Source organism: Sciurus carolinensis, chromosome 11, assembly GCF_902686445.1.
Source record: "Sciurus carolinensis chromosome 11, mSciCar1.2, whole genome shotgun sequence".
In the NCBI taxonomy this organism is placed as follows: Eukaryota; Metazoa; Chordata; class Mammalia; order Rodentia; family Sciuridae; genus Sciurus; species Sciurus carolinensis.
Window position 1 is genome coordinate 120,591,775 of NC_062223.1, and position 14,481 is coordinate 120,606,255.

The 14,481-nt window shown below is 42.8% G+C and overlaps 1 protein-coding gene across 2 annotated transcripts in view; it reads left to right on the forward strand.

Moving 5' to 3' along the window:
- Positions 1-13,810, forward strand: part of Sorl1 (sortilin related receptor 1) — a 159,629-nt gene extending 145,819 nt beyond the window's left edge. The window contains exons 43-49 of one of the 2 annotated variants that reach the window (XM_047516319.1): positions 737-901; positions 2,295-2,469; positions 3,308-3,414; positions 5,821-6,013; positions 8,130-8,342; positions 9,623-9,720; positions 10,810-13,810. In XM_047516319.1, the coding sequence (XP_047372275.1) occupies positions 737-901; positions 2,295-2,469; positions 3,308-3,414; positions 5,821-6,013; positions 8,130-8,342; positions 9,623-9,690 (921 nt within the window). In that variant the 3' untranslated portion in view covers positions 9,691-9,720; positions 10,810-13,810. Of the gene's footprint in view, positions 1-736; positions 902-2,294; positions 2,470-3,307; positions 3,415-5,820; positions 6,014-8,129; positions 8,343-9,622; positions 10,057-10,809 lie in introns of those variants that run through there. The other variant, XM_047516318.1, reaches the window with a different exon arrangement.
- Positions 13,811-14,481: the final 671 nt, after the last annotated feature.

A 14,481-nucleotide genomic window follows, 5' to 3' on the forward strand; every position in this document is an offset into this window, starting at 1 on the left:
ACTGGCAACAGACAGATAAGTGAAAACCGTTTGTCAGATTCCCTTTCTTGGAATTTAGCCTACACACTTTTATATGTGTGCCAAGATAGATGGAAAAAGATGTTGGGTCCATTATCACTTGTGACAGTAAAAGATTTGAAACAATTTAAATGTACATCAAGAAAGGAATGATTAAAAATATTGTGACTTGTCTAGGAAAAGGAATACAGAACAACAAAAGAAAGACAGCTCCAAAGGTATTGATATGGAAAAACCGCTAAACTGCATCAAATGTATATAAACAGGGCATATATAATATGTACTGTTTTCTTGGTTGTATAAGATTATTTAAGAAAGACTACATATACACACACATGCATATGAATATGCATATATTGTGAATTTATATACACTCATATCTATGTCTATATCCATAGGATGTTTCTGGAAAGAAGCATGAAAGACAGGCAAATGGTCTGGGCTACGCCAGGGACTATTGTATTTTTTTTTTTTTTTTAATTTTCTGAAGATGGTTTTTATTGGAATAACATTTATTTTTAATGCAGAAAAATTGTATCACTTAAAAATAGAACACAGATATTGCCATGGTCATCTCTGGATTATGATGTACTATTGTATTTTCATCTTTTGTGTGAGTTGAATTTTAATTGTGTATGTCACTGTTTTGTTGAGAGCATAGTGAAGATTGCATGAGCCCAAATGGTATTATTTTTCCTGTATGTGCCCTTGGCCCTAGGTCCGGGTGTTGGTACCTTACCAAGGGCCGTCCTCTGACTACGTTGTAGTGAAGATGATCCCAGACAGCAGGCTTCCACCCCGTCACCTGCATGCAGTTCATACAGGCAAAACTTCCGCTGTCATCAAGTGGGAATCACCATATGACTCTCCTGACCAGGACTTGGTAAGCAGTCTAGGCATCCAGGCAGCCTGGCTTATTATTCTTAGCATGCCTTGGGTAGGGCTGAGGGGGGTCGAGCAATAGGCCTAGAGGTTGAGCTCTGCAGGACTTGCCCCATTTCTGACTTCATGGTATTCTTAGAGTTGCCTCTTCTCAGTTGGTGCTACTGTTATTCCCAGCTGCCATATTGATTTGTCCTCTTCTGCTGCTCCTTATCTCCTTCTGAGACAGAGGTCAGCAAACAAAGGCCCACACACCAAGACCAGCTGATTTTTTTAAATAAAGTTTTATTGGAACAAAGCCATACCCATCTGTTTACATATAGTCTGTTGTATAAACAGCAAAGTAATTGTGGTGACCATCTGGCCCCCAGCACCTAAAATATTTACCTTTTCTGAAAGTATGCTGACCTCTGCTGAAAGAAGAGACTTTGATCTTAGGAAACATCTCCTAGTTTCCTTACTCCGGTCTGCTTTTACCACTGCCCCCTCTCTGCTCCCCTCCATACTGGGTGTGGTCAGTTTTAAAAATCTTGGTTGCTAAGACTCCTGGGCTTTAGCTTCTTCCTGATGATTGGGTTTCCTTTGCTTATTGCGTGTCCCTTTATTCCCTGCTGTCATATAAAGAATATGTAAAGAAGCAGCCTGGGAGAGTTACATGGAGCTTTTTGTCCAGTAGAGCTAGGATTGAGCACTTGTTCATTGTCTTTCCACTGACAATATCCATAACTGTTGCAGTGGTAGAGATGCAGAAGTTGAGTATTGAATTTGGGTGTTCTTACTTGTCCTAACCTGGCTCCTGATGCCATAGTAAATAAATGTGACTTTTACTGGCAACATTTTCTTTTTTTTTTTTTTTTCCCCTGCCGATGTGCTGTGCAAACTCTGTGAGTACATACTTGTTGTAGGCTGGCCCTGGCTACCTCAAAGATTTGCCAAAGAATGGAGTCAGATTTGGGGGCTCAGAATATTGTGGAGGGTCACAGTCACTCAATAGTCAGTCCTTTGTACCTATGTGTTTCATGTCTGTGGATTCAACCAATGGCAGATTGAAAGTATTCAAAAAACAAATTATCCACACTGAACATGTACAGATTTTTTTCTTGTCATTATTCCATAAACAATACAGTATATCAACTATTTACACAACATTCACATTGTAGTAGCTATTACGAGTAATCTAATGATGATTTGGGGTATAGGAGGTTGTGTGTAGGCTGTATACACCATTTTGTTTAAGGGATGTGGTATCCACAAGGGCCCTAGGCACCTGAGGCCCTAGGTACCTGTACTTATGTTACATTGTCTACCATTGAACTATGAAGAATGAAGAATGCCACGTTTCTGATTACCACTCAAATTTTTCTTTTGTTATTATTTGTTTTGTTTCGTCCTAGTTCTATGCAATTGCAGTTAAAGATCTGATAAGAAAGACTGACAGGAGCTACAAACTAAAATCCCGCAACAGTACCATGGAGTACACCCTTAATAAGTTGGAACCTGGAGGGAAATACCATGTCATTGTCCAACTGGGGAACATGAGCAAAGATTCCAGCATAAAAATTACCACAGGTAAATAGGAGAGAGGTCAGAGGCCTTCCTGGCCAGCAGAGTGCCCACAGTGCTGGACCTCCTGGCAGGGACTGTCCATGAGGAATTGCTCTTCAGCGTCCAGGCTGCAGCAGAACAGTGGATCTGGGCTGCAGTGAAATGGCCAGGACCCAGTGGACTGGGGAGTGGCTCTTGTTTTCCATAGTCTCCACATTTTTAAAATCTCCTTTCCCCTAGCTTGTTCTGACCTTACTGGTGGGGAAGAGGTGGAATACCCACGAAAGTTAGGAAATAGAACTGAATATTTACCCCTCAGGCTGCACATTGCAGCTGAGGACCTGGTCTCTCATCACAGTGGCTCACTGTGGCAGAATGAAGTAAATTAGAGGACAGTCTCAGGTTCAGAAAGCGAATGATAAGCCCAGTTACTTGGACACCAGCAGACAGTATCAGGGGTTCCAGTAGTGGAGGCTCAGCCCCATTTAGGCTGTGGTGTGAGCAGGGTGCCTGCTCAGCTGCCATTCCAAGGAGCTGCAGAGCCCCTTTCCCATTCTATCCCTCCCCTTTCCTTCCACCCGCTGCCCCATCTTGTTTTTGTCCATCCTTGTGTCTGAGAGCTATTAAATTAGATACTGTCCAAGCTTCTTGGCTAAAATGGTTATATTCACAACAAATGAGATGTCAGTTAAAGGGTATCTTCCATGTGCTAGGCAGATATGCAGTGTTTTTTGGTTTTTTTGCTTTTTTCCTTCCTTAATCTAGGCCTCTGAGGCTAGTGTTGTTTAATCTCTCTCTAATGGAGAATGGAGGTTTGGATGCATATCCACTAACTGCATCCTATCTCATCTTTAATTTTCAGTTTCATTGTCAGCACCTGATGCCTTAAAAATCATAACAGAAAATGATCACGTTCTTCTGTTTTGGAAAAGCCTAGCTTTAAAGGAAAAGCATTTTAATGAAAGCAGGGTAAGTTCCTCCCGTATTCTTAATGACTTTGGAAATGTAATTGAAATGGTATTTTAGAGATGAGCTCGTTAACAGCATACTGATGTAGAAAGTGTAAAAAAAAGGGGGAGGGGGAGGGAAGAAAGAATAGGGCATCAATGTGAACTTGAGAATTAAAGGACCATTTCTGTGGGATTGCTAATTAGCAAAATGTTTATACTGCCCATTAAAGATGAGAATCTCTGCACTAAGCACTTTTCAGTCCTGCGCTTGTCTTCCCCAGAAGAAAGAGAAATGGGCTGGAGCCCTTGTTGTGCTTCCTGAAACTGGACCAGGACTCAGCATTAGAACCAAGAGCCCCCCCTGTCCCAGTCACCCCGTGGTCTGGGGCTGTGGGCCATACTGTCATCTTGGCATGTCGTCACTTCCTTTCCAGAGAAACTAGAGGGAATAGGAAATACTTGAAGATGCTCCCTTGTCTTATGAGAAATACCTTTGCTTTGTTTTGTTTTGCCATCGTCAACCAATACTGCATCCCCATCCGAAGCTAGGGAAAGGAGAGCAGGACCTGGGAGATTTCTGCCGGGTAGTGGACAGTCTTGAGTGGATCTGGGTCGGCCCACCTGACCACAAAGCATGAGCTCAATAGGGACTCAAGGCAGCTCAACAGGGACTCAAGGCAACTGTGGCTCCCTGGAGGAACCGTATAGGCCAAGGGACCAAGGGGCCTCAGCAGTCACAGTGCACTGCCACAAGCAATGCTCCAGTAAAACTTGAAAATCCTCATCACTCTGTGAGAGTTTCCCAGCTATGACATGTAATTGGGACTATCCTTAGATACTAAGAATGTTGTTGAATCAATTCAAAATAAATATTCCTGTTTTGAAAAAGGTAGAGTTCACAAAATTGAAAAATTCCAGCAGCACTGAGCCATGGGAGAAAGGTTCAACCTCATTGGCAGTCTAAACAAAGATGAGGCAGTTGCACGTTAAATTGGCAAAGACCTGGGGGAAGCGTATCATTAGCATGGGTGATAGTAGAGGAACTAAGCACTGGGAGAATTCAAATTGGCTCACCCTCCTGGAAGGTCCATTGGCAATATGTATCAAAAACATTGAAAGTGTTCATGCTTTTTGATCCAGCAATTCTTCCAGGAGTTTACTCTAAGGAAGCAATGTGCATAAAAATTTATGTGCATTATTAATAATAGAAGAAACAACATCCAACAGAAGAGGACTATTGAAATGAAATTTAGGTAGTTGATGTTTGTGTAATTTATAAATTATTTTCTTTATGTTATTATGTATTTTACAGATGTTCTAACCTCAATATATGTTAGATAGTAAATAGTAATTGCTAGTTTATAGAAAGAAATACAGGGATGAGGTGCCAGGCAGGTGCCAAGAAGCCCAGTTTGGCAGCCATTTACCATTAGGTGATCCTGCCTGGGCATGGCAGTAGCCCAGCTTTTAGGTTGGGGTTGCATGCAGGTCAGTGTTCCATTCCTAAGGGGAGGGTCCTGCCATCAGCCCAGCATGCCCTTTCCCTTTCCCTCTGACTTAGAGTTGGAAGAATAGACGGGTAAATGGAATGTGAACCAAGAGACCATTGATTATGTAGTAGTCCAATATGAGGATGGAGATAACGGAATCATTTTTGAGGCACTGGAAATGGTTTGTGGCTTTGACACTGGAATGCTTGGTGACCACCAGAAAAGTCCAGTAGTCAGCCTGATGACAGCCAGCATCCTGGGTCAGGACTGTCAGAGGGTGACTTCCATCACTGGAATTCAGGAGTCTTCTGACATAGTCCAGAAGATTATTCTATCCCCTTCTCCCATGCACAGATGCCTGTGCCTGCTGAAATGCTTCTTATTATCACAGCCAAGCTGGTCAGAGCTGGATTCAGCTTAGGGAGAGCTAGAAAGCAAGGTAGCAAACTGGGAGTGGCCTTCCTAAGTACTGCACCAAGAAGAAATATGCTATCCTTTCTGACTGCAAGTTCCTTGCCTTGCCCTATTGCTGGCGTCCATGGTAACCATGATTTATTATGAGTCAAATCCCATACTGCAAACTGTGGCTGAAGTGTCCAGGTTCTTTGTGGTATTGAGTATTGCTTGAGACAAGCGACTGCTGATCAGAACTTTGTGTGTTTTGCTGAAATGACTTTCCTTGGGCCACACTTTCCACTTTCAGTCTGCAGTTCCCAAAGGAGTTGTAGCTAGTTAAGATACTGGGGTGAGAAAATTCCTGCTTTTTGAATGCAGTATCTCAATGGTAATGTAAGAAAAACTAATGGGAAACTCAAAGTGCTTTAGCATCTATAAAAACCTGCAAGAAGGGGCTCAGACTTGGCTGGAACCAGTAATAGAAGCTGTCAGGTTCCTTATATGACTTCCTGAGCAGTCTTGCCTGTGTTTGTTTTCAGGGCTACGAGATACACATGTTTGATAGTGCCATGAATCTCACAGCTTACCTTGGGAATACTACTGACAATTTCTTTAAAATTTCCAACCTGAAGATGGGTCATAATTATACTTTCACTGTCCAAGCACGATGCCTTTTTGGCAGCCAGATCTGTGGGGAGCCTGCTGTCCTGCTGTATGATGAGCTGGGGTCTGGTAAGTTGCTGTGCAACCAGTTTCTGCTGTCCCTTCTGGGGAAAGAGGAGGGGTGTAAAATAGTTCAGTGAACATGTGTCTTTGAACACATCTGAAACATTCTCTTAGCTTAGAGGAAAGTCATTTAGGTATCAACATCATCAGGTACAGATTTAGTTAACAAATCCTGAGCCAGGCACAGCGTGAGAAGCTGAGTTTACAAGATGACCATATTCTGAATGCACAGTACAAGGAAGGGAACAGTTTGTTCAAAATGGAGGTGCAATTTGAGAAACATCAGCTTAGCAAGAGTTTTGTTGTTCATTTTCTCAGGACTTCTCACAGCCTCTAACATGCTAACACACCCTGTGACCCTCCTGCAAGTCAGTAGCTCCTGTCCTCAGTTTGGAGAAACTGACCACACAGCCCTCCGGTCACCTGATCTGTCAGCCTCAGATCAGGACTTGGGCCTGGACTCTGTCTTAGGGAACTTAACAGATATCGGTGCTGGGCCATGTTCATGGTTCACCCAAAGTCTATGTGCATTGTAGTAGCTTGGCCAGGATTTCAACAAACGTTTTGTCACTGGTCTTTTTAGTTCCATTTACTCTCAGCCAAGAACTAACTAGGGCTCAAGCCCAAATCTTGTGTTAAGTTGTTAAATGTTCCATCACATAATACTTCCTGGGTGTGATCGTGCAGAACACTCATCCTCCTAAAAGAGGGAGCCCTGCCTTCCACCTTCCTCTGGTGAATCATGGCAAATCAGAGTCTCTGAGAAGGCCCTACAAAAAACAAGCAGCAGAACTCTTGTTAACCTCGTGTTTCCTTAATAGCACCCACTTTTCAAGTAAAACCAACTAGCAACCTGTGCAGTACACTTCAGGAAAAACTGTCGCGAGGACTGTGCCAGCTGCGTCTGTGAAGCCAGGACCATCTGGAACTCTCATTCCTCAGACCTCCACCAAGATCCAGCCTTTTCTGATTTACCACTGCACGGTTGGGGTGGGCCAGGACACATTACATAAGAGTTTGACAGAGCTGTTTTCTGGCCAGAAAACAATGAGAGAATTTTAAATAAAGGCATGAATATTAAATTGCTGGATGAGGCTTAGCAGAGATGACTGCTATCTGCCCATCTTTGTGAGTATCCTGCCAGATTGAATCCCTGGCTAGCTATGGCACTTGCCTCATGAGGCAGAGCCCTTGCCTGGGCTACGTACCTCTACACTACAGAACAAGCCCAAGCCTATGGAAACCTAGACACAGAAAAGTCCACAGTGTCTCCTTGACTAAAAACTGACTCTTAAGCTCCATTTTCCTGCCTCAAGTTCAGACTTGCCCTGCTCCCCTAGGGACTTGAACAGTCTACCCCCTTTCAAGATGATGGCCCCTACCCCAATAAGGGTGTGGTAGGGGGGATGGTTTTGCCCCTGAGCCCCAGTGGTACAAATCTATCTATAAATCAAGACTGCGTTTCTTCAAGACCAGGGAAGGTAGCATCTTTGTTGGGTTATAAATACCTAAATGGCTTTGCAGAGAGCTTTAAAAAATGTTAGAGGTATATGAAAAGGTGATCTCCCTCTTTTATTTTTTTTTTTAACTGAAGTTAAAAAAAAAAAAACCTCATAAAACTTCACGAGCTGTTAAGTCAGTGTTGTAGTAAAGGAATCTCGTTTGTATCACTTAATGGAGCTTCAGGTAATTGCAGTTCAGAGTGACTTTGGTGCCAAGTAGGGGGAAATAATTGCAATCTCGTTAATTAGTGGTCTGATTTCACATCCTCTTATGTAAGGCAAGCAAGTGGTCTTAAGTAATAATGCTAATGAAATCAATGTTGATACCCCAACAAAGGTCTCCCTTCCAAGAGATTATCTAAATAACCAACAAGGCAGTGATTAGGAGGCTAATGTAATTACCGCATTTGCATGCGCAAGGCCCATGGTCTGTCACTCATGGCGAGTAGTTGGGAAACGTTCAGGCCTCACGCAAATGCAGGAACGCATCACAGCAGACAGGTGATTGGGTAGCTATGTGAACTCCTAGCTTTTTCAATGAGTGGGGCCTTGAGGAGCCACGTGCTGCATCCTCCTGCCCTCAGGAAGGAGGCTCATGGTTGGGAATCTTGCCTCTGCAGGTGGAGATACAGCCGCCATTCAGGCTGCCAGGTCTACTGATGTTGCTGCCGTGGTGGTTCCCATCTTGTTCCTGATACTGCTGAGCCTGGGGGTCGGGTTTGCCGTCCTGTACACAAAACATCGGAGGCTACAGAGCAGCTTCACTGCTTTTGCTAACAGCCACTACAGCTCAAGGCTAGGTTCAGCAATCTTCTCCTCGGGGGATGATCTGGGTAAGTGGAACCCGATTGGGAAATACCTGCTTCCAGCTTACCTTTTGACGTGAGAGGAGTTACTCATTAGCTAGTGATTCCACTGCTTAGGATTAAACCATTTGGAGCCCGTGGCTTGTAACTTGCTCCTAAATTAAAGTACTATATTCTCTCCAGTAGTGTAGTTTTGTCCTGAAATAGGGAAGAACTGGTAGGAGCTTGCCTTGTATAGAGAGGTCCTGGGCTTTAGATGCCCAGAATATGGAGCAAGAATGTTCATCTGACTTGTCTCATTCTTCCCAGACCTGAGGTCAGACTGGTATATGCAGTGATTTTGAATTGTGTGGGTGCCTTGCTGGAGATCCTAGTTACAACAAAAGTAATGCTTCCCCAGTCGGCTTCTATCAGAAGAGGCCCTTCCTGTGTGACTCTTTTTCTTCCAACTGCTAGCGCAGCCTCACCAGCCATTCTTACCTTATGTATTGATAGCATGTATTGTGGGGAAAAGAAGGTGATCATTTTGTCCCTTTTTTGAGACTTTTGCATGCTGCTGTTCCTGAACACAAAGAGAGCTTGTAAACCATTTCATATAATAAAGTGATTGCTTTATTTAGCACCCCAACTCAGGCTGTTCAATGTGAGTTTGCATACTTACTTTCCTGTAAACCAGTCATGATCATTTTCTTTAGTTATAAAGGCATTTATGTATTCCCTCTCTCCATCAGATGCCCAGAATATGGGGCAAGAATGGGGTGGCTCTTTGTTTGCTGCTGTCAGGGACAAAAAGAGTCAACCTGTTACCGAGCCATGCAGTCACCACTTACTGTGGATCAGCACTTAGTTGCACAGGCTCATACCAGGAAAGTCAAGGGGACAGTCATTAGTCTTGGAAGCAGGGCTGAAAGTTCTTAACCCCCTCCTTTTCCTCAAAACAGTTTGGGTTCAAAAGAGAAAGCTGACAGTGAAATTTGCTGTGCTAATGTTGGGTGTGAATAACTCAACTTGGAGAACCCAAACCACCCATTTTGCTTTCGAATAGATAATGAGATTCTTCTTCCTACAAGTTTTACTTGCTTTATTTGACTAAGTTAAACTACCACTAAAATGAGCTTGGTCACCTGTTGATAGAGACAGTGACCAAAGAGTGGCTTAGGACCTGAGTTCAGGACTGATTGCTGTGGCTGGCTGGCTATGCTATGGGTTTCGCTGGGGGTGAGTACATTGGGGTGGGCAGAGCAGTGGATCGTAGGCTCAGGTTCATGTGTGCTGGAACTCACAAGGCCTGATTGTTTTTTCTTTAGGAGAAGACGATGAAGATGCTCCTATGATTACAGGATTTTCAGATGACGTCCCCATGGTGATAGCCTGAAACTGCTTTCCTCACTAGGAACCAAATGGTGTAAATATTTTATTTGATAAAGATAGCTGATGGTTTATTTTAAAAGATGCACTTTGAGTTGCAATATGTTATTTTTATATGGGCCCAAAACAACAACAAAAAAAAAAAAAAAAAGAAAGAAAGGAATGAATAAACTTTGTAGGGATCAACTGTGAACTTCAAGCCAGGTTGATTTTGGTAACCAAATTGCTTTGATTTGACATTAATGTAGTCTTACAGGGCTGTGCTTGCTGGGCATGCTTTTAAGTCTGTGAGATTATTTTGGTTCAATAAATTGGCCATTCTTATTATTTTTCTAAGACACAGAAATGTATTTAATAAAAATTTCAAGAGAGAGCGATGGGTGGAATCCCTTCTCCTTGAGAGTGTGTTCAAATTTTACATTTTTTTGGATTTAGTTTATGTGGAAGTGTTTGGGTGTCTTATGGGGGAAGGTTCTTTTATGTTATTTGTTAATTTATTGGGACTCTGTATAAGGCCAGACTTTAGTGGTCATCTGACACCACGTGCTATGAGCCCCTCACCCCGAGGGTCGGGGCTAGAGAACAGAAGATTTTGTTGCCATTCCAGAAGAATCCATTTTTATCCACTTGTGTGTCAGGTGATGGTCTTTGGCAGAAGAGAGCTCTGAGTCATTGCTGGATTTCAGTTAAGCAGAGCTGCAGCTGGGGAAGCCCTGCAAGCTGCAGTTTCCTCTGATGTTAACCTGTGGCATTTACGGTGTACGCCTCTGAACAAGGTGTAGCTCTCAAAGTCACCAGATGATAGCACTGCTCTCTGATACACTGGGATCATTGTCATTGTGAAAAATATATTAACTCTGGTTGTGGGAGAGAGTTCTAGCTCCGTGCCATGATAGATACACTGGCAAAAATAGCATGTGATTTCTCCATTTTCAAGTTTTGTTGTTGTTTTTACTTGCCACCAAAGAATCTCAAATGTAAAATTTTATATTTGGTTTGAGGTGGCCACTGAATTGTCCTCAACAAAACATACTGATGCATGCAGTTATTTTGAATCGGGTCAGTGCCTTCTTTTTCTTTTTTTTTTCTTTCCATCCACCTCGCTTGCCTGTGTGCCCTCACCCAGTCTACAGAGAAAGTGCTAAACATGCTCACAGCGATGGAGGCGACCTAACGCTTGACCACTCCATCCAGTCCACGACAGCAGCTGCACTGGGCTTTGTTCATTTATTCTCTCTAGAAGATAAGCTGTGCTTTCATCCTTCTGCCATTAAAATGCCACCCCTGTCTTCAAATCATGGTCACTTGAAAGTTATGTGGATCCGTTGTGGACTGACATCTGTCTTTAGACTTGGTGTTGTGGGCACCAATGTCTAGCATTACTGTGACTTGCACTGTATGAACAACCTCGCTGCAGAATTTCCTCCCAGCTGAGAAGCAGCAAGCTCTGGGAATATTCCAAAGTCATGCCGATGAGTATGTGTCCTTCATATGCAAGCTTCGTGAAGCCCCAGCTCCCCTTGAATGCAACGTGTCGTCTTCTCCCAGGTGTTTTGTTTTTCTTTTAACCAAAAGTATCATTCTTGGGTGGTAATAAAGTTTCATTCAATCTCAGGATTGTTTGGAAAACAAAGAGCCAATTTTTTTAGTTTTAAAAATTTGTTTATATCTTAGATGGGGGAGTATTTTGACCTGTAGACATTTAGGGTAGGCCTCTAGTTCCTGTTACTGAATGGCAGTAATAATGGGCCTTCCTCTGGCTTATTTTCTTTCCTCACTCCCCCTTTTTGATTTTTTTTCTTTCCAGACTGAATTTTTTGGGCTTTGTCTTGTTTTGCTTTGGAGCTTTTAACCTCCGAGCCTACCACCTCTGCTTTAATAAACTCTTTAAGATTAACAAGTGTGGTGGGAGACAAGTCATTTAATTGAACCACTAGAAAGTCTATTTTGTTCTTCTGCCAACTTTTTGGTGGCATTTATAGAAAGCTGATGTAAAAGGCTCTGAGATATTATTTTCAATGACTCCACAAGCAAGCCTTTTTACAGAGCATGTCTTCAGTTGGCAACTCGAGACATTTCAAGCATCCGGTTCTGGTCACCAGTGCCTCCCCATGCCTAGTGCACAGTCCTGTACAGGCCGCCATCACCCCTCTCCTTGGAAGACGCCACTGTGCTGTTTGAAAACAAGCAGCCTTTTAGGGCTAGAGTATTTTATATAAACAGAAGAGCTAAGGTCCTGAAGACTAAGCTAGATAGATGCAGCTAAGTGTAAATCATATATTTTTATGAACTTCTGAAGCACGCACTCCTGTTCCCCCCCACATAGCTCTGTGGGGGTTTTGATGTATCTATGCTGTCTGCAAGATTCCAGAGGTTGGAGTGACCGTAGGAAATGGGAACAACCTTTGAAAGTGAAGCTGGATAACTTCACCTTTTGGAGATAACTCTTCATTGTGACCCCTTGGACCCCTGATTACTTGCAAAAAGGGGCCTTTTGTACTGTGTTGGAGATGCCCCATTGAAAGTTCCCAGTGTTTGTGGAAAAATTATATTCTATCCCAGAATATCAGGAATGTCAGTTGCTTGCATCCCTGCAAACAGTGATGGGCCACTAAAATTTGATGGGCAGGGTAATTGAGCGTGAGCTTTCTCTGGAAGTTGATTTTGCCCTTTTCTGTATTGAACACACCTGGAGCTTTGTGAGACATGGGTCCACGTGGATGAAAGGATGTTCCAGAGAGAGGCCATGTCTGAGCAGGTGGGTTTCCAGAGGAGAAGTAACTACTGGGCACCCTGGTGAGCTAGATAGGTAGTTGTGCTGCTGGGTAACAGGAACCTCTGACTTTTAGAAGAATGGCTCCCAGGATTTGGGCTGTGGTAGGGTCACTAGGGGTACTTATTTGTGGGGTGAACTGTGGGTAGGAGACACACAGCTGCATGATTTCTTCTCACCATCATGTGTGGCTACATACTCACCAGTTTAGGGAATATAACTCTTCTGAAAACACTGGGTATTTGGAGGGAACTGGGGAGAGCAATGGGATGGTGAGCCCTTTATAGATACACTCCCACTTCTCCTTAGAGAATCCTGCTTTCAGATACCCACCCCAGAGGTCATCGCATCCAATAAGATTGTGTCTCCTGCACTTTCCTAAGAGCCAAAACCCCATTCTGCCAGGTTTGGTCATACCCTCTCCCACTAAAGGGGTCAAGGTGAATTCCCTAGAATTCTCTCTCTTTTCAGCAGAGACTAGGGGTGGGGGGGTTCCCATCGAGACGAGATCCAGAGATAGAGCCAAGCAGAGTGCCACTCCCCAGAGTGATTGTAGGAATTGACTCTAAACCTCTGCAGAATCTTCACTCATGTTGAGATTGTATCTTGACATTCCTATTATGTTATTTTTCTTAACGGGAGTGTGTGCTGCCTTTCAGGTACAATTTTTGTGTAATAAAAGCCAGTGCATTAAGTTTATATAGACTACTTTCTATGCAAGACTGAGATATGGAATAGATAGCAAGATGTGCATACTGTTGGGTACATGGACAGGAAGTAGGTTTTTGGAAGGAGTCACCACCACCGAGCATGGGTTGAGGGAGGATAGGTTGTGCATATGTTTCTGCCCACTAATTTTGAGCAGCCATATTATGAATTAAATCATCAAAGCCAAGTAATAACCCAAGAATGGTATTAGTTTCATGTGTAATAGCTCAAATGGAGTAAGCATGAATGCTGAAGCGGAACATTATCCTCAGATATTCCATGTCACTTCTCATTTAAAGACTCTTGTAAAGAATTATTAGAAACTTTAGGCAAAGTCAAAAGTATTTGCAGCAAAATAAAGGCCTATTCTGCTCTTATTTAAAGTGAAGCACTGTATACTTGTTCCTCTCCAAAGTGAAATTAGGTATTTATAATTTCAATTGCCTTGGTAAGTTTCCAAGTCACTGATTTCTGCTGAAGATTTTACTATATTGTTGCACAATTTTAAGATAATTTTTGTCTCAATGTCAACTTTTTTCACTGAATAAAAATTTAACTGGGTCAAAAAACCACCTACTTGAAAATCCACTCTCTATGTGTGTCTGGAGTTGTTCTTTTGAGTGCAATAAAGATGACTAACGTGGTCTCCGAACACCGTCGATTTGTTTGTCTCTTTTAAGAGGGTGTTTATGTTATAGATGAGAGAACACTAAGACCTGGAATAATTTTGTTATTAACAAGCTGGTCGCAGATGGTGGATCCTTGAAGAACACAGTGTCTTCGTATTGACTGAGGAGTAGGGACATGTCGTGTGGCTGTTCTGAAGTAAATAGAATCATTCCATAGGGGCGGTGACTAAAGCAGCTCCCTTAGAGCCATAACTACATTTGCTAAGAGACAATTTGCTAAGAAGGCAATTTTCAAATCTAAGACAAGAAATCACAGCATTGTGGAAGAGCTATGTGCCTACAAGCACTTTCAAGAGGTTTCCATAGACAGTGAGGCCGTGGGCAAATGAATGGCAAGTGACCCTGTAAGTCAAGATGGGAGGCAGGTCCCCTCCCCCCTTTTTTTTCTTTTTAAATTTTAACAGTTCTGGCATGCTACTTTTGTTTAGATATTGAACCCAAATGAAATTCAGGTGTATTATTCAGTTTCATGGATGAGAAAAAAGAGGCTGAGAGGGAGTTTTAAGTAATTTACTGAGGGGAAAGCACAGTGAATGGCAAAACCAGCCTTCAGTCCCAGGTGTTTCTGACCCTAGATCCTGTTCTATATTGCTTTGTCACACTAACCTACTGCCATCATTCAGTATGG